The sequence below is a fragment of the Anthonomus grandis genome, chromosome 10 (assembly GCF_022605725.1).
Source record: "Anthonomus grandis grandis chromosome 10, icAntGran1.3, whole genome shotgun sequence".
NCBI lineage: Eukaryota > Metazoa > Arthropoda > Insecta > Coleoptera > Curculionidae > Anthonomus > Anthonomus grandis.
Genome location: NC_065555.1, coordinates 9814643 through 9839896, shown reverse-complemented (window position 1 = coordinate 9839896; position 25254 = coordinate 9814643). Strand labels below are relative to the sequence as shown.

The following is a 25254-nucleotide window of genomic DNA, read 5'->3' as shown; positions in this document are numbered from 1 at the left end:
TACACTAGTTTAGATTGTTGTTAATTGAAGTTGTTTTATTTTTAAGAATAAATTAAAATTCTCTGTATAGGCTTTCAGTAGATATAAAGTACTATTTATTACATTATAATAATAATTAGCTTGTTTTCTATAACTTCTGTAATTCATTTAACTGTTTTTTACTGGTATTTTCATATAGTTTGCAATATTTTGAATTTTTATTTAACACATAATTGCACCTTCTCATATAACCATAACATACGTGCAATTTATTCTATAAATTGCACCTTGTCCACATGTGCACGCCTAGTTAAACTTTCGGTCACGATCTCATGATAAGTCTTATTTTTGTATCAGATAAAGATTTTTGTATTGGTTAATTTGGTTAAATACTGAGTAATTTATTTTTATCATAGGATTTATTTGTTTTTTACCTACTTGTTTTTTAACCATATAAACAGTTTTTTTGAAAATGTAGGCATCATAATACTTTTCATAATACTTTTTTAACTCACTATTTACTGTTATTCTATGACTTCCATTTTTGTAATTCCCGAAAAGACTAGCACTGTGTCATCATAAAATTTAAACAATTTGATTTTAAATTCTAATTATTTAGGACACCTCGTATGTTTAACCAGCTGCTCTACTTAGCTTCCCATTGACAAATGTTTGCTGGCTTCGTCCGATAGAGTATGTTCGTAAGAGTTTATGACATATACCTCGAAATCCTATGTTCTCAAGTTTTCTTAATAACAAATTAATATCCACTGTACCAAATGCTTTTTGTAGCTCAACAAACACAGTTATTATGTTTCTATTTTTATCTATCTCACTAATTATGTAATTTACTAGATCAGTGCTGCTTTTTCTTGAAATACGTACTGATTCTTGTCAAATTTGAAGATGTTATCTATTAACTTTTCCAGGATTTTGAGGATTTAGAGGTGAAATACAGAAACTGGTCAATAGTTATTTACAATGTACCTCTTTTAAAATAGGCACTATTTTTGACAAATATAATTCCTCTGGAAATTTGCCATTAGTTAGGACACCATTTGTTAAACTACGATCTTAGGTCCAATGATTTTAAACAGTGTCTCTATGCCTTTTTTGGGTGTTCTTTCACATTGATTCTTCATGTCTTTTAGGCTCTTGTTGATTTCATCGGGATTAATTTTTCTTGGGCTAATACTTTGTTGTACTTCTTTTTCTGCAAAACGTATTCCTGTTTTTTGTTGTTTTGTTTTTTTGCTAATTTATGTCTAATACTTGAAAGATATTGATTCATTTACATTGCAATATCCTGGTTTCACAAATTTGACCATTTACCCCAATAATTTTGTATATCTTTTTGCTTTTTGTTGTTTTTCTGTTACAAATCTCATTTACTGTTTTCCCTGTTTTTAAACTTGTTTTTTCTGATTTTTTTGTATGCGTACTGCTTGATTTTATGCTTTTTTTTGGTTTATTAAATTTTCTTTCGGTGTGTTTGCTTTGTATCCTTTTCCATCTTACATATAGCTTACCTCTATCTTTAATTTTTTGTATATATTCTATTCTGCATTTATCAAAAAAATATTATTTTTTATTTTAATTGTAGTTGTTTCTGTGTACATCATTTTTGTATTTTGTATACTTCTAGTCAGTTTCTCAAATGGCTCGATATGTTTTTCTGTCCTTATTTGTTCTTTTAGTTTTAGGGAAATAACTGCATGAACAAGTTCTGGATAATACTATAGCAAATCATACTAAAAAAATATTAATATGATAATTAAAATGTTTCCTTTTCACGATGCTGTAAAAATAACCACTAGCCATCTATTTGCAAACTCACAATCCAACTTAAGAATATAAAGCTTAAAAGATTATAAAATTACGATAAAATGCATATAAATAATTAAACTTGGCAAAGACGAAGCAATATGTCATTTGTTACCAACAGAATCGAAGGCGGGCAATTTAAATTTACGCACATCACACGTGACGTGCATCTATGTTAATTTGATATTAACTGTATGTAATTAAGTATTTGTTAAGAATTTAAATTACAAAACCTCGCTGTTTATATTATTGGATGTTTAAAAGAACTAAAAGTAATAAAAATTTCCAAATATAACGTAGAGACCGTACTTTATATTTTGAATGCTATCACAGCTGATCAAGAACAGAACAGAGAGCCACTTTTTGACTTCCTCGATATAAATAGAATTCCATTAGTCTCTGTTCATGAAATCTCTTTAAAAATCAGTGCCCTTCGCGTTAAAAAGCTCAATAACTTTCCGAATTCCGCCGTTGAAACTCGGAGATATAATCTACTATTGTTGAATTAATCCCTTTGAGATAGCCGCTCGAAATTAACATTACCCCATTGTGGCAGCGCTTTATATTCGCAGCTGTAACTAACACATGGCTTATCTTTAAAAGATCAGCAATATTAACCAGTTCTTCTGAATGAAAAAAAGCAATAAACCACAATCCCGACTGGCCGTAAAAGTTTTGAAACGTGTTCAAGTAGGGTCTTGAGAGAATTTTCTTTTACTGGAACTGAGGAAAATTGGCTTTATGATTTATGTGCCACTGGTTGGTATTGAGGTTAAAAAGCCATTATTATTAACTTATTATCCCAAGAATTTTAAGGGTATCTCAAATTTTTGTTTTTTATTATAAAAGAATTTACACTTTATGATTTCTTGCTATCACGCCCAGCGAATATAATATGAGGCATAGTTGTTGGAGAAGTAAAAACGTGGTGTGACAATCAAAGATAGAAAAATATCCAACTTAAGGTTTGCTGATGATACGATTTTCATTATTACTTCGCAAACAAAAACTTCCTAGAGAAAACAGAACTAAAATCATGATTAATGATAAGTAGGAGCCTTAATAGAAAATATCAGAGCATAAGACGAGGTATGATACAGTTATGGCACAATACGATATGGCAAGAGAGACAAAAGTAGTAGTAGTAGTAATCTCTCTAGAACCCCGTTATTACAGTGACCCGTCCTCCTAGTGAAGGAGAGCAAGCCCTTCCAGCTGCTAGGAGTCCACTTAGGTCTGCTTTAATTCTTCTATGCCGGGCAGCAACGATAATATCCTAGCTTTAGTTGGATTTGATAGCAGCTCTATGGCCTGTCGGCAACCGCTGCTCCTACTCGAATTTATTCTAGTATTTTCTCATGCCCAGTTATTTAGGATATGAGAAATGTGTCTTCTACTTAGTCGCAGGTAAGGCTTTGAGCCGGTGATCGGTGGGAGAGATCATTAGAGCTAGGCGAATTCGCCCGCCCGCTGTAATATCTTTTAAGTGAAAAAGACAACCCTGTGCAAGCCTTTCTTGAACCGTTTGTTTACTATATTTTTAAATCCTTTTGAGATCGAGCCTTTGTGTTGGTCGACATGTTTGTATGGTCAACATAGTCAAGGAACGTTCTAGCCATACAGTGTCTTTGACTCTGCATTGAGAGGCAGCAGAATTGGCATTTCCTTCTCCACTAGATTGGTGATGGATGTATGGCCTGCTACCCCTGGTTTATGCTGCTATATTATGACACTATCCTTCATCCTTTCATAGGATAGCCTTCCCTCTGAATCTACAGTGGGTATTCTGGCAAACCTAGGAGGTTGTTCAGAGCTGCACCTGAGGTTGTTCTCATTGCATCTGTAATGTCGAGACCGGCTAGTTTTTGAAGTCTAACCAAATTTTTCATCACACGTTTGTTTTAGTTTTTTTTCCAATTTATATTTAGTTGAGTAATTTACTTTATCGGCGCCAAATACCTTAATTCATGTTTTTCTTTAAAGCTGTTAGATGACGCCATGGTACAAAAATTAAAACCGCCATCCTTTTGTTTCAATGGTTTAGTGATCCAAATCATTCTTTGATATTAGGCAAAAACTGAGAGGGTGGGCGAGTTTCCAAATATTACAAAACAAAGATAAAAAAGAATATTTCTATCACCCAGAGAGGCATCTGCAAATCTTAGACTTGCACTACAACTTGTATTACTCTTCTTGTATAAAGCTTCATACGCTAAAATACCTGATTATATTGAATACGTGTTGTTATTATTCCATTTGACTTTCCCTGATTAATACCTGATTATATCATTATCTTATCCTAAGAAAAAAGAAATACATTATATTTAATTTTCTTTTACGGAAAGATCGCCTAAACTTAAAAAATAATTGCTTATTTCGAAGTGACTCAGCAGCAATTTATATTTTTACCATTCAGTTCATGTACTTATATGCAAAAATCTAATAAATTAAAATCTGGACTTTGTGCAGGCCAAGGTCTTCGACTTTCAGATCATACGCAATAAGTAACAATAAATAACTATAGCTAACAGAACTAACAATAAGAACGCAATAAAAGATAATGGATAACGTTACTATATATGTGAGCGTGAATTTTTAAGTGAGTGTCATTAAAGTAACTGAAAAGACCATAAGTCCCTGAAAGTGACAATGACAATTATCTTTATTGTCATCTTGTCAGGCACAGTCTATTTAACAAATATTTTAACATAAAATAAGGAAAATCAAATTTTATCTTCAGCGCATTGAAAACTTTAAATGTAAATATCTCAAAAAAAGGTTAATCGTAGCAAGATTTTTTAAGTGTACCTTTTTTAAGCAAAATTGTTTGCACAATGCACATTTTAAATAAAAAATCAATTATGACAAGCCTAAAGATGTTTCGGAGCTCTAAAAAAAAATCAAAATGTTGCCGATGACATCATTTTAGAAAAGTCCACCTTTCGTTAAAAACGAAGAATAAATACTAGATTTATGGCCAAAATTCAAAAAAAAAAAACTTCTGCTGTTAAATTATTTACCATTATTTATGGGACATCCTGTATAGTATACGGTATACACATATTATTAATGGATCTTATATCTTTAACCACGGAGCGGTCCATTATCCACACATATGTTAAAAGACAAATAAACTGAATTAAAAAATATGTTGCTTTTGGTCTTGCACCATTAGCACCATGAAACTTATATTAGAACCTTATCTACGTGCCAACGACTTAAATAAAACTAAAGTTAATCTATATGATGACTAAAGTATGAAATCCTTGAAAAGCTATATTAATATATTTGGTAAAAGTTCAAGCATTAATACTGCTCATAATTTTCTTTATGTTTGAACGATTTTCGCTATATAGCACTCCTCTCTCGCTCTTCGATCTTATCCTGGATCAGCGTTATTAAGAAGTTCCCGGGTCGAACAAAGCAATAAGCCACAATGTAGCTAGAGTGCGAAAGCTCAGCGACGTGCGATTACTCCTCAAGTGGTTGTGAGAAGTTAGACACCACAAAGCCCGGAATAAAATCTTGATTTATTAGCACCTCTAAAGCAGATGTAATTTTTGAGATTACACAAGTTTTTATGGGTTTATTTTGGTTGGAATAACTATAAAAAAACTTATGTATTATTACGGTTTTATGTTTCACGTAAGATGTAATAATACCCATACAAAATCGTATATTTATAAATGTGCAACGTGACATTTCTACTACGACCTAAACAGAAACAGTTATAGAGCATTATACAACTGAGAATATGGCAATTTGCAGTTACACCACCACATACTCTAAATAAGATATTGAAGGTTAGGGATCAATAGCGTTCTTTTTCTGGGTTGCTAAATGGATAAGAGAGCAAGGGCATATTGCAATCGTTGGACAAATCGTTGAAACCAAAAATTGCATTCTCCTAAGGTGGCGGTTTGGGCTGCCTTTTGGTCCGGAAGCGTACTTCTTGGAACAGTTATACCGATGTTATCCGGTGTTGGCATCTGTTATACAATAGGAGAGACGTTGCAATTACTGTGTCGAAAGTTTCAAGATTGCCCTATTTGTCGTAATGGCAACTTTGTGATTACACCCTCCTATACTCCTTTCATAGTAGCTTTTTGTATGATATGAGAATATTCCTTCTCTCCCTTGTTTTGAAATGACTACCTGTGGTTCCATCTAAGCGTCATTCTTCAAAACCTAAATTAAGGTATCTAGAGCCAAGAAGGTTAAATATTCAATCGACGTCCTATTTGGATAATCGATTTTAGAATGTTTTGTTAAGCTCGTTAACTCATGTATATCATTTGGCTAACATTGAAATTAATAACCCTTTCAATATATTCGCTGATATTAGTATCAGCGCCTGAATATCGCTGATGTCCGACAAAAAACCCATATATCCCGCCTGACCTAAATGTGTATACTATGTGGACATACATTGACAATTGATGTGATGTAAGTCTACCCGCGGTTTAATGCGCTGGAAACCCTTAAGCTATCGTATAATCGTTTAGTAATAAAATTAGTGAGACACAAAGTTGATAAAAAAGTGACGAGGGCGATTTGTTTTCCATTGTTTGACGTAAATCTACGGTATGGTGTTTAATTTTAAGGGGCACCAAACTTAAATTGGAGAATACCGTTTTCAAGAACTTTTCTTTCTTTAAATCTAAAAGTAAATACTAGTAATGACTTAATCTCATTCGACATTAAGTTTTTTGTACACCCAAATGTCTGTATTGCGCTTTCTAAAAATATTACTGCAGAAGAGGGCAAAATGCGTCATTAGGACTCAGGATATTCCTTTCTTCACAGCAAGTAATCAGAATTTTACAACATAAAGCAGGAGTTTTGAATGAAGGTAGCCTGCTGTTTGCAAGTATTAATCAAATTGATTCTAAAATAATTTACTGAGCACTAAGAAATCTCAGAATATATGAATGAATTCTTTGTCATTAAAACTAGCCTAATTCAAGAAGAAAAACGTTGTGTAACATTTTCATATGCAGGACCAATCCCTAGGGACCAAATCTATTCAGTTTCAATAGTATATTTATTGTAGTATTAAGACCACCTTTTTCTGATTTCTGATGAACACACCATATCAGATCATCGCTAGATAACTTTCATCTTACACTGTAAAGCCATAATAGAATGTACGAAGACCATAGAAAAGCCGATAAATCTTTTTACCATGATTGTATGGCCAAGGGGTCTACGGGCAGTAGTCTTTGAAACACCCAATGATGAGCAGCAATTAAAACAGTACACCATTAGATTCCGAACGTCCATCATAATGTCATACAAGAAGTTCAGAGATTGGAGGGACACAAAGTCAATGGTCTCAAATTATGTTTATTTTTTACGATTACACGTGTTTCGCTCTAAGGCATCATCAGATCTAAAAGAAAATAGAAAGCAACCCTAGTATAAAAACAACAATGCATAGACAGAAATTACAATGTTTAGATATGACTTACCGGTAAAGCTATTCGTTAACACCACAAACATTTAAGTTAAAACAAAAAATAAATACATAAAAGATAATGCTGACGTTCACATTAAATGTGGTTTCAAAACTAAATAAAATAAAAGTAAACAAAACAAGCAGAATGAGGTTAAGTTAAACGGGAGAACGGAAATAAAGCAAAAAATAAAATAAAAAGTGAAATATGACTTAGTCGAAAAATGAACCAGCGACCATCGGGTTCGTAGGCGTAGGTAAGTTTAGCGCTTAACTTACGTGCTATCCAGGTCGTGATAAATATTGTTGAAAATTAAATGCGGCTCAAAGGATTAAAACATCATTTACACAAGAGAGTACAGGACTCCTTTTTGCCCCTGTGATCTCCATCTTCTCTAATAAGTCAAGCTTCTTTCCCTTGGGGAACTCATGAAGGATTTTTACATTTTCCGGCATGGAAGGAAAGTCTTTTGAGGACAATAAATGACTTGCAAAAGCCGATTTAGTCTCGGTGATTTCGGTATCTTTGTATTTATTATATTCTCTTAAGTGTTCCTGCACTCTGGTTATTATTTTTCTTCCAGACTGACCAATGTAAACGGCATTACAGTCCTTGCAGTTAAGTGAGTAAACTTCATACAAGAAGATGTGCCTAATAGAACCACTTCAGGAATGAGTCAAGAAAACGCAAAACATACCAGAGGAGCGGATGAATGGTGATTTTATCGGACCCACCTCAATCACTATAAAAAGGATGAAAGACAAAAGGCAACATTCTACAGCAAAAAAGAGAAGAGAGGTATACCGATGCTGCATGACTCCAGAAAGCTCTCAATAAAGACCTCTATTGGAAAATAGGCAAGCTACACAGAGCGGACGGCTCATTTACTACTAACCTTCAAGAAAACACGGAGCTACTAATTGCTTTACATTTTCCTAATTCCACTTCCAGCATTACCGAGAACCAAAAGCAGAACTTTTACTTTTCCTTGGATGTTGATTGGCTACTTGCTGATCGGATAATACGCAAGAACAAAATAAATTGGTAGAAATGTTTAAAGCGTCTCTGGTATTAAAATACATCCCTAAGACAAACAGAAAAGTCACAGTTGTGTTTCTTCTGAAAGCAGCTGGGAATTCCCAAAACTTATCACTCTATAAACCAATACTAGCATAAAATGTATGTAAAGGCTTTGCAAAAGATACATAAGGGATAAAATCCTGATGACTAATCCGTTTCATCCTAACCAACACGCATATATAGTCCAGGTAGATCAACAGACTCAGTCCTACACTGATAGGGCGGATGCAAAGGTTGATGGACCTCAAAGAGTCTATGGATGTTTTTATCAACATCGAGGGTGCGATTAATAAAATAACCTGCCAAAAAATTAGCCAGTCGCTAAACACTAGAAATACTCAAGGTACGTGGATAGGGTGGATTTTCAACATGCTTTCCAAAAGAATTATACACATAAATGTACAGGACGTCAAAATTAAGAAAATGGTGACCAGGAAAAGGTGCTGTCATTTCTACATGGCTTTGAATCGTCTCATCATCCGCCTGAATAATGACTGCCATTATACAATATGCAAATGATTTAGTTCTGCAAACGGTTAAATTTGAGCAATCAATCTGCGAATGCCAGCGACTCTTAAAATTTAAGAGAAATGGTGTGCAGAATATTCGCTATATATTAACCCCAAAAAGACTGAGATAGTACTATTGACTATATAGAAAAAAGTAACGTTCCTTTTGCACCTAAATTATGCTTCGAAAGTTACATACCTCGGTGTGACACTAAGCTGGAATTCTCATATTATAAAGAGATTACAGAAAGCATATATCTTGTACGAACAGTATAGGCATACAATAGGCAAGACCTGGGGCTTCGCCCCCAAAATAATTACACGGATCTATATAGCTAACGTAAAATCTATTCTAATGTACGCCGATATAGACTAGGGCTACAAAGTGGATCAGGTACAATTCATCGAAAAGTTGACTCTGATGCCCCTCGTATATCGAGGAGGTCATTCTACTCACAATGATGTGAAAAGTGTTGGATAAGCCTGCAAATCTCTAACAAGAAGTAACAAACATCTCTTTACTGGAGGCTCAAGTTGATACTGCCTCGCCAATCTTTGCATTTAACAAACCCTACACAATCAACATAAAGGACATTGTTACCAAATGGATGGCGGGTATTACTATTATCTATTCGGGTGGCATCAAAACTAAAAAAATAAAAAAAATAATGTGTGTCTTTTAAACCGAAACATATAGCATAACCCTCGCGGCAGAGGGAATAAGTATCAACGTTATTGATAAAACGGTGGTAAACTACACAGACTGCAAACAGGCAGTTCTTCCGCTATCAGCTGAATCAAGGAGCGTAACCACAGCAAGAAAAATCGGGCCGCCAACAAAATTGTCTCTGACTAAAGGTAAACCTCGTCTTATAACCGACATCCTAACTGGTCAATTAAATCGTCAAGAGTCCATTATGTAGAACATGCAACCAAGAAGACGAGAACATGGAGGACATACTTTGCGATTACCCTGCTCTATCGTTAATACGTAGCAGAATTTAGGCGTATCCCACCTATTTCTTGGAGAGATCAGAGGGTCTCTATGCAATACTGTCATTCTCGTTGATTCGTTTGGCGGGATGTCGAGGTAAGGAAGAGGTCCCCTACTCCTTTAACAGAAAGGCATATTGAGCCTACTGAGGCCTAAATGCAGTAGTGTTCGCACCAGCCTCTGCAGTTACAGATACAGAAAGATGGTCTTCTGTTTATTTATTATTACAAAGTTTATTTATCAAACTGGCTTCTTCCAATAAGCAAAATCAGGTATTACCTTTGGAGTTACCATGTTTCATCTGCTTTCCATCTTATGGAGTAACTAATGTTGACTATATATTATTCCAGGGAGTAAATAAAAACATCTTATTTATAGAATCGTATATATTACATTTTGGCAATATACATATAACCTCTCTAAAAAGCATACAATTGACGACTAAAATATTTGTAACTTTTTTAAGGCTACCATAGCTCTCACCATTTTCTAACAGTAAACACCCACATCATAATATTTAATGCGTTGAAATACTTTTAATATCGTAGAAAAATGCATTTAAAAATCTTAACTAGAATACAATCATTACAAAAAATAATTATCAAATAATTTGTTCCATTTTATATTATTATATCGTTATCGCAGGGCTTATGAAACCGATATAAGTTATCGGTTTCATAAGTCCTGCTACTACCTAGAGCGAAAGTTAGTAATTAATTTTTTTTCAACCTCGAATTGAAAGATAGTCAAACACTTCATTGATTCTTTTATGGAAGCTAACATTATTTCGAAAAAGAATAACAGTTTTGTTCTTCTAGAACTTTTGAGTCTGATCAAGTAAATGCAGAAGAATAAACAGTCACCTACTCTCTAATCCTCCTTACAGTTGTTCCCACAGAATCCTTATAGGAGACTCCAACGCTTATACCAAAGTGTGTAACACTTCCTGCTTTATATACCAATCTAAGGGATAATCTTAAGATAGTGGAATAAATAAAGACTTGTTGTGAAATCAAAGAGCTAATTTTTCACATCAGCATCCGTTTTCTCAATGAAAATTTGCAGCCATCAATCTTCCAGTGTATGAAAGAAAAATCCTTCAGAAATTTATTAATGAAGCAAATCGGTTAATTGGATAGTGTCATACCTTATCAACAATAATAAGTGAGTGTAAGTGAATTTTTTCGTAGAGTAAATTTCTGGAATGAACTTTTTTTGACATTTGAAATCACAGCAAGTGCTACAAGTATGTTACGACTTTTCAAAAGGGACACTATAGGACACTAAACATTCCTTAGTTCATATGTGCTAAAATAATCTTTAATTATGTGGAAACCAAAATAAATCACTTAAGTTTCTAAGCAAATAACAATAAAAATAAATATGGAAGAAAGCGATAGATGCAAAGTCTAATCTTTTTCAATAGCTGGTTGAAGTTTGAAGAATGGAATTCTAGTTTGCAGAGAATAATAATAAATGAAATAAGACAGGAGGTATAACTTGCAAACCTTGATTGATGTAATGCAAATATAACTAAATTTCCACTGAAAGCTACGGTAGATATATTTATATTAATACAAAATCAGATTTTGTTCTTCTTTCTTTATTCTATCAAGTTACTGCTATATATTATTAATAATATCATATTTCAGAATTTTTTGATTAAATAAGATTAACCGCTTTAATATTATGTTGTGGGTATAACCAACTAATTTATGACATATTATTTACTTATATATTTATATAAGAATATTAAATTTCAACTTACAAGCGGCAATATTGGGCTATTTTTATATTTTATTTACAATATGTACTATCCAATAATCAATAATTATAAAATTGTAATAACCATTTATTGCTGCCAATTTTATACATTGTATATTTTTATTAGAGAGAGTAAAGTAGAGTAAATCCGATATTTTAGTTTTATGGACCATCAAGATACTGCCCGTTATCTAGGGCCGATCATCTGTAGTCGACACTAAAGCTGATCATATCCCCTTTACAGCTCATCGCATGCAATCGACTGATGGAATAACTGCTTATGAATCCAGTTAATATACAGTTAAAATATAGGTTAACTGATTTTTCGTGTTTAAATAATTTAGAATAAAAGAGGTATAAATGTTAGCAATCATGTTTATAGCTGAAAGCTCTGTTGATGTTGTGTGAAGTTATTTTAACATGAATCGACTTATGGCCTAAGGATAATGTCCGACAGACCAAGAAAATCACGCTAACATGTATCTTCTGATACATATTAAACAAACTGTTGCTGAAATTCCGGCCGTACAATGTATCGTTAAGGTTCAAATGAATCCATTACTTTATGGGTAAAAACTCTTTCTTGTGCGTTCATAAGACATAATTGCTACAAGAGTTAAAGCCTAAAGGAGAATGCTGTTGATGTGAAAAATGTCGTGTTACAATAATAGGCCGATAATTTTATAATGGATGTTGTTGTTTTGTCCTTACATTCAGAACTTCCATGTGGTCTGGCTAACGCAGATTCCCACTCGCTGAGGTATCTAGATTTCTTCCGTGTCCCCCACTACTGTTAGGTACCAGAGCATCCCATATTTTAGCATGCAATCTCAGGTTAACTAAAGAATTACTATTATTTCATCTACAACCGTGCTTATGTGTCAATTTATTTGTACACTATATACTGTTTATTAATTTTTTGTTTTGGCTTACTTTAGATTAGGCCCCACAAATTACATAAAAATAGGTCTGTCTATTAAACAATATTCAGTTCCATGAGGTTTATGAACAACCGCTTTTCCCAGACTAGAATATTCGTCCCTCATGCGATTTGGTTAAGACCACTTTGTCGAAGTCATAAAAAACAATTAGCGTTTAGTACAGAACCAGATTAGAGTAATTGATGAAAACATGGTAAATAAGAGCCAATAATATAATTTATTCGAGTTTATTTCAATTTAAAGTCTGTAGCGCAAAAAAAGACCCCTTCTTATTCCTTTCTCAATTCCTGAGTTTACTGTTACTTATCCATTTAACTAAGCTTCACCGCACACTTTAGTGACCTGCGCAAAGAGGTTCAGATTAGTTTTAACGTCTTATACTATCGATGGTCGCACATGAATTTAAACAATAATAATTTAATTTTAACATGAATCGACTTATGGCCCAAGGATAATGTCCGACAGACCAAGAGAATCACGCTAACATGTATCTTCTGATACATATTAAACAAACTGTTGCTGAAACTGCGGCCGTACAATGTATCGTTAAGGTTCAAATGAATCCATTACTTTATGGGTAACAACTCTTTCTTGTGCGTTCATAAGACATAATTCCTACAAGAGTTAAAGCCTAAAGGAGAATGCTGTTGATGTGAAAAATGTCGTGTTACAATAATAGGCCGATAACTTTATAATGGATGTTGTTGTTTTGTCCTTACATTCAGAACTTCCATGTGGTCTGGCTAACCCAGATTCCCACTCGCTGAGGTATCTAGATTTCTTCCGTGTCCCCCACTACTGTTAGGTACCAGAGCATCCCATATTTTAGCATGCAATCTCAGGTTAACTAAAGAATTACTATTATTTCATCTACATCCGTGCTTATGTGTCAATTTATTTGTACACTATATACTGTTTATTAATTTTTTGTTATGGCTTACTTTAGATTAGGCCCCACAAATTACATAAAAATAGGTCTGTCTATTAAACAATATTCAGTTCCATGAGGTTTATGAACAACCGCTTTTCCCAGACTAGAATATTCGTCCCTCATGCGATTTGGTTAAGACCACTTTGTCGAAGTCATAAAAAACAATTAGCGTTTAGTACAGAACCAGATTAGAGTAATTGATGAAAACATGGTAAATAAGAGCCAATAATACAATTTATTCGAGTTTATTTCAATTTAAAGTCTGTAGCGCAAAAAAAGACCCCTTCTTATTCCTTTCCCAATTCCTGAGTTTACTGTTACTTATCCATTTAACTAAGCTTCACCGCACACTTTAGTGACCTGCGCAAAGAGGTTCAGATTAGTTTTAACGTCTTATACTATCGATGGTCGCACATGAATTTAAACCATAATAATTTAATTTTAACATGAATCGACTTATGGCCTAAGGATAATGTCCGACAGACCAAGAAAATCACGCTAACATGTATCTTCTGATACATATTAAACAAACTGTTGCTGAAACTGCGGCCGTACAATGTATCGTTAAGGTTCAAATGAATCCATTACTTTATGGGTAACAACTCTTTCTTGTGCGTTCATAAGACATAATTCCTACAAGAGTTAAAGCCTAAAGGAGAATGCTGTTGATGTGAAAAATGTCGTGTTACAATAATAGGCCGATAACTTTATAATGGATGTTGTTGTTTTGTCCTTACATTCAGAACTTCCATGTGGTCTGGCTAACCCAGATTCCCACTCGCTGAGGTATCTAGATTTCTTCCGTGTCCCCCACTACTGTTAGGTACCAGAGCATCCCATATTTTAGCATGCAATCTCAGGTTAACTAAAGAATTACTATTATTTCATCTACATCCGTGCTTATGTGTCAATTTATTTGTACACTATATACTGTTTATTAATTTTTTGTTATGGCTTACTTTAGATTAGGCCCCACAAATTACATAAAAATAGGTCTGTCTATTAAACAATATTCAGTTCCATGAGGTTTATGAACAACCGCTTTTCCCAGACTAGAATATTCGTCCCTCATGCGATTTGTTTAAGACCACTTTGTCGAAGTCATAAAAAACAATTCGCGTTTAGTACAGAACCAGATTAGAGTAATTGATGAAAACATGGTAAATAAGAGCCAATAATACAATTTATTCGAGTTTATTTCAATTTAAAGTCTGTAGCACAAAAAAAGACCCCTTCTTATTCCTTTCCCAATTTCTGAGTTTACTGTTACTTATTCATTTAACTAAGCTTCACCGCACACTTTAGTGACCTGCGCAAAGAGGTTCAGATTAGTTTTAACGTCTTATACTATCGATGGTCGCACCCATATTGTCCCCAATTTTATATGAGGACTTTCGCGAAGGAGAGTTAAAGCTAAAAAAAAACGCCTAAACTTTACCCTCTCTAGTTTTAAGATTTTTTTTAAAAAGTATGCTAATATTTACATTTTGCTGATGCTTAGGACAATTAGAATATTTTGGGTGTAAAAAAGTTATTTATCATCCTTAAAAAATATGTTTTAACATAGCAATCATAAAAAATACAATAAAATTTAAAATTTTTAAATGTGGTAAATGCTACATGTATTAGTTTCACTCCATTCTTTTCGTTTACACTATATTTATAGTACTTCAACGAGCCAACGATGTCCTCTAGGAATATTCCCATTTAATTTAAAAGTTTTTGAATTGCATATGACCGGTTTTCCATATCTGTATAAATATCGACAAATATTACATTGAATTTACTTTAACATAAGTGTGCAATCGAATAATGCTTATTGTTTCACTGTCAGCTTTTAGGAATTATCATATACGGTATTATAAAATCATGAAAAGATATATAATACAAACTCACTTTACTCTTAAGTAATTTTTAAATCTTTGTCATTGTTGGTAAACACATTCGCATTGCTCCCATATATTAAGCACATGACTTGTTATATTAGTAAGCCTAACATTAATTAATTAAAGCTAGTACAGATTTTGCAGATGAATACATTTCACACCCAACTCAAAACATGTTTGAGTACAATTTAAAGAGTAAAAATTAAAAAAGTTATAAAATCCGCTTTTTGGTATATTAAAACATACATTTACGTAGTATAATCGGGTTTTCATGCTCCAAGTATGAAAAATTTGCAAAATAAAAAACATATCATCATATAATCTTGAAAACTCCATAAAAAGACGTAAGAAAAGAATTATCCCTTAAGCATGATTTGGAAGATTTGTGAAATTCAAAAGAATGTTGTTCGCATATTATTAAAAAAAATAAACAACATGCTATACAACAGTTAATCCAAAGATAACATTTCAACTTTTAACTACTCTTACTGTCCAATCCTTTAACCACCTTATTTAATAAAACCTGCTTGCAAGAATAATAATGTTGGTAATCCTATCCATCCAGCCCAGCATATCAGTGATACCAATAAAAGGGATAACTGTTTATTTAAATAAAACTGTTTATTATCCAAAGTTCTGGTTAAATTCACCTTAGTATCAAATGACGTTTTTAACCTTTTTAAACATTTATCTTAGATATGGAGAGAGGTCTCCTATCAGAAGAGAAGAACGTACTTAACATCCAAGTAAATATACTATATCCAAGTAAATAGACTAATAATATTTCAATTTTGAACAATTATTATTATGTAATTTTAACATTAATTATTAAAAAAGTTTACCCTATAAATAGTCCTGCCTAACACGAATCTTATTCGTGCATATCTTTATTTCAATTGCAAGCAGAAATATGTCATGAGGTAAATCTGATGAAACTGTGTGTATTATTACGTTATCTGAGGATCCTGAGCTGAACATTTTTTTATTAGACAAGCAAACCATAATTATGACTTGGTCTAAGATGTTTAATGCAGTCATGAAAGAGGTCTATAGCGATAACCTTTCAAAAAATTGGAACACTCAAACAAAAATATTTAAACTAATAATTATTACTCATTTAGCACAATAACACGTGATAGCATGGCACTATTAACAGAATTTATATAGTGGTTCTCAGGGTAAGGTCTTGATTATCTTTAACTTTGCAGCCTTCTTATATTCCTTCAAAACAATTAAATTTCTTCAATAAGTCTCAGTTTCTTCGCATCTACCAGAAAAAGATCAAAATGCTGTCCATAGTTCCACGACTTAATGTACCTACTTTACGGTTTTTACTCTGAATCGTTTCTGAACTCATTTTTTATAATAAAGATTACGAAATCCAATTCACTTATAAATGCGTCTCATTCTAACTGCTAAAAAAAGTATAGCAGCAAACCAGAAACAGCACTAGTAGTAATAGACCCTTGACCATATGCTTATAGTGTTAATGCTATGCCCAATATGAATTCACAAGCTTACAGGACTAGCATAACAAGATATATCTTCTTGTAAGCCTCTTTAATATACACTGTTGTTATTCAAATAAAAAATGAGTTTGTTAAAAAGATTTAGAGTTGGCATTTTCAAGGCATAATATTTCAAAAATACTTATTAATTTTAAGAACTGGTATTGCATGAAAGCCCTCTTCTTTAAACGCATTAAAATAAATAAAAATAGTTCATTTATATTATTTTGGATTTTCTTTTAGTTAAACACTATATTTCCTAAATTAAACTAAATCATTTTATTTTGTTAACATTTATCCTTAAATTAAAACTACCATTTTCTATCAATTATTTTTCCTCTTTATACCTCAAGTACATACAAAAGATAATTTTCTTAATGTAAATAAAAACAGTTATATAAATTTACATTTAGTTTACTAATTACATAGGCAAATGTTAGCTTCATTGCGCATAAAATTAAATATATACGGTTTAAAAATATAATTAAAAAGAATCTTGATTACTAGTTCTAGAAATCAATCGTTTTTCTCTTGTAAAACCAATACAAATAATTTAATTGGCACTAGTACTCATCCGGCAAAATACTTTTTTACGTCTAAGTAGTTGTTTGATTAAGGAAGGAAATTAACCCAGCATCCTACCCAAGGGCTTAGGTTCGTTTTCAATAGTTCAGTAGAATGAAGAAAGTAAGAATGTTAAAGATGCAGAGCGATCGAGATGATAAAGATATAGAGTTGAAGTTACCCACGGACGTCACGAACAATCCAATCCGAACCACTAGAGAGCGAATTAGATTCTTAGATCAATATGTGGATGCTATTAGGAGTCTGGTCTTTTTACGTGACTGCTCTGTCTTTATATAAGTTTACAAAGGAAATGTATTAATAATATTATTTCTGAAAACTAAGTTGACGTTTTCCATATGATAATAGATCTTGAAGCAACGAGTGGGATTTTTAGCCTGCATTAACGTAGAGGCATGCTTGTTGCTCTCCGTTGTAACTACATAGATGCAATAAACAAGACAGCTAAATGGCTTTACACATGTTTAGACAGACAACGTTGATGTTCAAGTGTAGAGTAATCTACAGAGACTTTAGAGCCCCAGTACCAACTGTTGCTATAAAGCCTATTGATCATAACATCAAGAATACGCTTTATTACATCGCACCATGAACACGCTTTTGAAGGATTTATTAAGATAGAATGTGTTTCTCTTGGGGTATTGGACCAGCTAGATAGTAAATTGAACCCTTGGAGCCTCCATCAATATGTGGATAAGACTACCTTTAGAATGTCTTGGCTTCAAATCTCAATAAAAGTCTAGAAGGTCATTATTTCAAAAATGTTCTTATGATCTAAGAGAGTTAGGATTTCTAGGAGAGGATACGGTTGACTTTCATAGAATCTTAGCTACTTATACCAGACATGCTGTCTTTTCTGTTAAGCGTAGTGTGATCCTCAAACAATTTAGGGTTACTGGACCAATTATTAGTAAAAACCCCATAGGAAAATATTCCGAGATTGCTAATCGTAGAACTAAGAATAGTTCAGCACATGGCGCTTACGCCGTGATGATATAAAAGGGCTGATAAGCAACGTTACCTCGTCTACCAGATTTGAGCTCTGCAGACTTTCTTGCTCTCGAATATCAAGAAAGGTCGAATAGGTTAGAGTTTTGAAAAAAAAAGACATTTATAATAGCGATAAAAAAAAATAGGATTTTGAAAAAAAAAATAAGTTCACGAATATTCCATAAATACATAAATTCTCGCTAAATAAAAATTATTATCCGGAAGATCTAAATCTTTCAATAAAATAGGGAGATGAATTTTTACTTGAGAGTGAACGAACTGGAAAGAAGTAGCATGGAAAATTTGTATTTTATATTAAAACGAAAACGACTTCTGGCAAGAAAAGGCGCATTTCCATCGTCCCGTTCTTTTCTCCTTTTTCTCCGGACATAATATTTTAATATTAGGATCGCTCTGTTTCCGGGCATTTTTTTGTCCTTCGTTTTTATCACAGGTTGTATTATTTTCATGAGAAACAAATTAAATACTTTTATTAACATATATTGCAGTTATAAATTTTTTATAAGTTTGTTATATGTCTCTAGTTTTATGAACATATATATTATAAAGCAGATCAAAATGACACAGCAAAGATATATAAAGAGCTAAAAAAACGATCTTTTCACTTAATATAAGAATTGTTTAAGAAAATAAAGCTTTATGCACAAAAGAAGCCAACATTCTATACAATAGTATCAGTTTATTTAAAAACTACGTAATAAATGTACGCATACTTGCAGCTCAGTTAATTCCTAATGTAAAGAATGCATACTGGAATGGAACGGATAATCTTTTAGTCCTGGTGACCATTTGTTCGCTAAAAATAAAAAATAAATATACGAATCAGAAGGAGTCATCCTTATGGGAAGATTACTAGGTTTCAAATTAAAACAAATCATCAATCTACATTATTTTCAAAAAACTACTTGAAAAAATCAAATCGAATAGAAAAAAAATTAACAGAGCGCTTTAAAATTTAACCTCCTAAGAATATTCCCTCGATGTATAAAAGAAACTTTCTCAATTATATTAGTTAGTTTACAAATCACTATAACATTGGCATGAACTTCATCTGTGTCTAATTTGTCACCCTATGGATCTAGACTTTAATTGCCAAAATATAGAAATCAGGGAGTTTTTGAAATAAAGTTTTAAGGATATTGTCCGACCTTTTTTAATTTTTCATAAACTGTATTTTGTCCTATAATAGTCCTATTATGTCCTATTATAGTGCTATGGTTAATTTTTTTGGTTGAGGGACCTATGCAATTTAATCAACAGATAAGGAACTTTTATATTTTCAAAATCTCTTAAAACCTTTCTTTCAATAAACATTCATTGAGAATGTGATATATTGATTTGATTTGCTTTTAATGATATCTTAGATTTATTCTAAGCATATAAGCTGAAAAATACACTTTTTGAGTAACATGGATAAAGATCTTTGTAGTCTTAGTAAGTTCCTATCGTAATTTGTAATTTATAAAAAACTGGTCCTGGTTACTCTGGCACAGCTCTCTATGGAGCGAAACATGGTTTCGGATAATAAGAATACGACATTAGCGAGACTTTTTTCTAAACTTTAAATTTATTTGTTTTTATTTCAATAAAATCTATTTTACTTGTAATATGCTTGAAAACTGAAATAAACTGCGTTTTTTTTTAATGAGAAACTAATTTTCAATCACCTACGCTAATATAGTGCCAAAAATTATGTTATAATTTAGATTTACATAGATGGTCTTTCGCACCATATAATCTTTTCTAGTTACTGTAGGATCTTTTAAAAAATGGATTTACTTACATTATGTTAACGAAAATTTACCCTATATTAGAATTACTTCAAATACATGAAAATATTTAATTTTTTATTAAAATTTTAACACGTATTTAAAAAAACATTTTAAAAATGTCTAAGTTATTAAAAATGAGTAAAGTTATAAAGAAAAAATCTTTAAATATATACAAAAGTATTTCCATAAATGTTCTTAACTCTTTTAAATTAAAATGATGAAAGCATAAATGTTGCACTCAATATCTTTAAATCTTATATGGACCCGTGAAAACTCTTTTGTACATTTTGTAATGTAATAGGAATTAAAAATGCTTACCTACCTCTGTAGTACTTTTCTTTGTGCATTGATGGACAGTGATTTATCTGAAATTAAGAAAAATATATTATCGTTCAGAAGTAAGAACTATAGTAAAAAATAATAAAATAAAAAAAAAATTAACTAATGTTAATTTTTCTTAAGTAACTCTTCCATTCAATTTGACGAAAGCCCAAAATATTACCCCGTGATATTTTATACGCAGCAGCTAGTAATCTAATTATTTTCCAGAAATTTTAATCAAATAATTGTTCAAAAATGTCTACTACCCCTGCTACTACCAAAAATCTAATTTTGGATATAGTTTTTTTGACGAATTCATGGGATATAGAAAAAACAGTTTTTCACGTATATCTCCATGAAAAAAGGTGGTATTCGAAGAATGTAAAAAAAAATGGGTTTGCATTAATTTACTAGTTTGCCAAGCAGCCAGCAAATAGACTTACCCTTTCCCAACAATCCTCTCTTATACTTGGTACGGTCAAAACAATATTTTTTTCCTTTAATTATTTTTTAATTATCACGCATTGGAATTCTACCGGCCCGGTCCATGAATGTTTTAGATGAAGAAATTTATAGGTTTGCAATAACATGTGAAAGCGTTTCTTAGTATCATACTATTTTTTAAAGGCACTAGTCTCATATTGCAAATTAAGTTTTAAACAAAAAAAATATTTCGCGAGTTTTGTTATTATGTCAGATTATTGGAAACTTATTATTATAATAATCTAACAAATTGAAAAATTATTAAAAAAATGTGGGAGATCTCTCGGATTTAGGAAGAAAATAAAAAAATAATTTGGAACTCGTGTAAAAAAAAATCCTATAGGCCCTCCCTACGAAGATACGGCCCCTTAAAGACCCCACTGGAAATCGTTTTTTTTTTAATAACTTGTGAAGTACTTGGTTTAATTTAATAAAAAATTTAAGTGATTAACACTACTAAGGATTTCTTAAAATTTTTTTTAAGGATTTTTTAAAATTTTTAATAAACAGAGGTTTAAGGCCTCCGTTTATTTGTGGTAAAATAAACATTTACGTGTTTATTTTACCAGGGGGCGGACTAGGTTGTATATTATAATGCTTAAATTTTTAACATCCATTATGATAAAGACTCTGAAATAATAAATATGGATAGATTGAACCTTAAACCAAAGAAACGGAACTCTTATTCATTATTGATAAAATAAACCGGTTTGAGGAAAAAAATAATTAAGGATACACTGATGTATTTTAATTAAAAAGAACCATCATATATTTCTTTTTTGAGAGATGCGACAGTTATTCAAACAACAGAGAAGTTCTATTTCAAGTTGGTTATTCTGAAAAGTACACGTTTTCTCTCAGATATTATATAATATATAATTCTTGTTCAGAAATCTATACATTGACTCCGTACTAAAAAATAAGTAAATAGAGATATTTCCAAGAACCTTTTTAATTACAGACCGCAATTTATTTTACATATATATTACATATTATAACATACATATTATAACATATTCATATTATAAACATTTATTTTTAGTGGACTATAAGACGGCATACTAAATTTAACGAAAGACCTTAAAATGTTTCGTCTGTGAAAAAGTGAGTAGTAATTTTTCAATTTTTCGTAGATGCAAAAGAAAGATCTTTATAGTAACAAAACTAACTGTCATCTGGAGGGTCTATTTAGTTTTTACTATAAACGTACTGCATACACTCAAGATTTGTTCAATTTACTGTATTTTACTAAATATGTATTTTCCACTATTGAAGTCGAAAATGCAAAAAACCAACTAGTGTTAAGGCCTCGTTGTATACCATGTCAATTTAATAAAGGATTGGACTACGGTGTTCCATATTCGATAATGTGTAACAATCTAAGAAGAAGGGTTATGGAGAGGAAAACAAGAATAGATGTAGAGAACCAAAGGAATTTAGCACAGGTATTGCTAAATTACATTCATGAAAAATCAACATGTAAATCGCAAACACTCAAACATTTAATCCGTATCTATACAACTAAAGCTGCAAATAAGCATTGACTTCTAAACAGCAGTTCGGTTAGGATTTTTACTGGCTGGTGAAGTATAACAGTTGTTAAATTATTGTAAAAATTTATATTCTTTTACAGAAAAACTAATTTTTGTTCTTTAAAATTAGTTTCATAAGTACGGCGCGGCGCATTGCTTGAGCTTCGCAGACGAGTTGGTTATAGTTGGTAAGAGATAAATGCATGTATTACCTGTAAAAAAAAATACAAGATGATACGACACATAGAAATATAATTGACGTTTGGTACAAGGATAAAGGTTTATCGGTAAACTCGACTAAAACTGCAATATTGCCTTTTATGAAAAAAAGAGCCCTGAAAGGACTAAAATAATCAAAACTAAACAAAACACAAATACCGTTGTCGAAAAAAGTTAAATACTTCAAGTCATTTTTGACTAAAGAATGACCTGAGGGTCACATAACATAAGATGCAGGAGACTGTGCGGCAGCAATAAGAGTTTGAGCTAAAAAATTAACTTAAGGCTGCAGAACTTAAAACCCAAGTTGTCATATGATTCAAAGCATGCGGTGCAGGTAACTACAGAGGATCCAAAGATAAGTCACAGACAGGTAGGCTTTGGTGGGTGGTTCCATAACAGTAGCTAGTTGGCTAACGAGATGGCTCGATGATCCTGACACCTATGACTATGACAAAAAAAGGTTAAAAAGCTGCACGCTTAATTTTATCACAACATTTTTCAACCACAACTGGAAGGTAGCAAGTATAATGTCGGTTTGCTTGAAGGTTATTGCAAACTAAACAAACACCTGATAATCTTAAAAATTACATACAATATTATTTACAGACTCTGTTAGGAGGAGGAAGAGACCTCTGAACAGATATGGTATTACTGTGAACTATTATGCAGGCTTAGTTTTAGCTTTTGTCATGTTTTAGAGCACTGTAACACAGGAGTTGAATAGAATCTCTCCAAATTGCAGTAGCAAAGTACTCTCTTCTATAAGGTCAACACCATCATGAGATATGTTTGTAATGTAAATTTACTAGATATTCAGTATATAGTATAAATAAATTCTTAATCGCTTTGACTATTCATAATATCTATTTAAAATCATTTTACATGCCTATTTTAATATAATATACGTCTGGAAGTTTGTACACATATTATTAAACTAATTTACTTCCCGAGCTACTAGTAATCATAACACCTCCAGTGTAATGCGCTAATCCATTCTTCACAGACTGGGCTCGGGAAAATCTAAATTGCGCTTAACCCATCACTTTTATGGCTTCATACACCTGAAAGATCAAAATTTCCCGGTATACTCTCGCTTCCGGTGATAAATTCTTAATGCGCCTTCCTCAGTTATGAGAATATTCAATTTTAGGGCCTCTGCCTTATTCATTTTTATGGACTAAGGATGCTTTTAACTTATTAGGAAAAATGACTGGAATCGAGATCAATGAACGGAATTTATCATCTATTCGAAAGGAGCGCTATATTAAAGCCAGTAACTTAATAGAGTTCTAATTTTATTAGTTAATGTAAATTTGTACTTCAACTTGAAGTAAAGGAAGACGTTTGAAAAAGAGACTTTCACAAGGCTTTAATTAATAAAATTGATCTACTAAAGAAGAAACCTTAGTTATATAACTTAATATATAACTTTAATATATTGATTCCGCATAAGAGAGTAATTTCTTTATACTTCCCTCGGAGCATTTCATAATTTCTTTGATTTTTTTTATAGCCACATAGGCTTACCTCTGTAATAAAACTGAACTAATGCCGCTAATAAATTTTACTTGTGCCACCCACTAAAATTAGATTAGGTTCATCTACCATTGATCACATAATATAGATCTGCTTCAGCGTATGCAACTTTTTTATTTCAATTTATAATGTCGAGTTGAGTGAAGTTTTGATGCTAGTTATGGTCCAAAAATAAAAACGACTTTTCAATCAACTGACAATAATTGTTGTTGATTCAACCTTTCTCTTTTGCTTTATTTCCTTCTTACCCTATATGATAATAAGAACATATGTGTATTTTTATGTAGTCTAACTATATCATAAGATTATACATATTATATTATAGATTCTAGGTCTTTTTTGCCAATTTGCCAATCGCCTATAGCAGATTTTAATTGTTTTAATATTTCTGATGCTATTCTGCTAGCAGCTAAAAAAATAAATAAGAATACTCGTACCAAGTTAGATTCTGACTTATTAGCATCAATGAAAAAGTCGTTAGTAAAAAAACTGTCCTCATTCTCTTTCATCATTTATCTTTGACCTCAATTAATACTTCGACTATTACCAATTATAGAAATATTTTATTTAACCTAGTCAAGTTAGTAGTTCGTTATCCTCTACTATAGGTAGCATAGGTAATCTATCTCTGTGGTATTCAGGGTCCAGTTTGTCCCTCAAATATTTAAGACACAGTGGTTCACAAATGCAAATAATATGCCGAACTATTTCAGGTGCAAGTAACATCTTCGTAGAACCTATGTTTTTATCGTTGTGCTTTCAGTTCCAATATTGTTTTTAACTTGTTCTTCAAAATACTAACAGATTCTTAGCTACTCATTTTGATCTAAGTTGATTAGAATACCATTATTATTTAACTTTTTCATTTCCCTCCATGAATATAAGATATTTACTTGAAACTCGTGTAAGTTTTGAGTGAG

The 25254-nt window shown here is 32.0% G+C and overlaps 1 protein-coding gene across 3 annotated transcripts in view; it reads right to left on the bottom strand.

Moving 5' to 3' along the window:
• Window positions 1-10210: 10210 nt before the first annotated feature.
• Window positions 10211-25254, bottom strand: part of LOC126740910 (carbonic anhydrase-related protein 10) — a 340228-nt gene continuing 325184 nt past the window's right edge. For 2 of the 3 annotated variants that reach the window (XM_050447094.1, XM_050447096.1), the window contains 2 exons: window positions 20559-20605; window positions 10211-19264 (listed from right to left, as the gene is read on the bottom strand). In XM_050447094.1, coding sequence (XP_050303051.1) covers window positions 19189-19264; window positions 20559-20605 — 123 coding nt within the window. In that variant the 3' untranslated portion in view covers window positions 10211-19188. The remainder of the gene's footprint in view (window positions 19265-20558; window positions 20606-25254) is intronic. The other variant, XM_050447095.1, reaches the window with a different exon arrangement.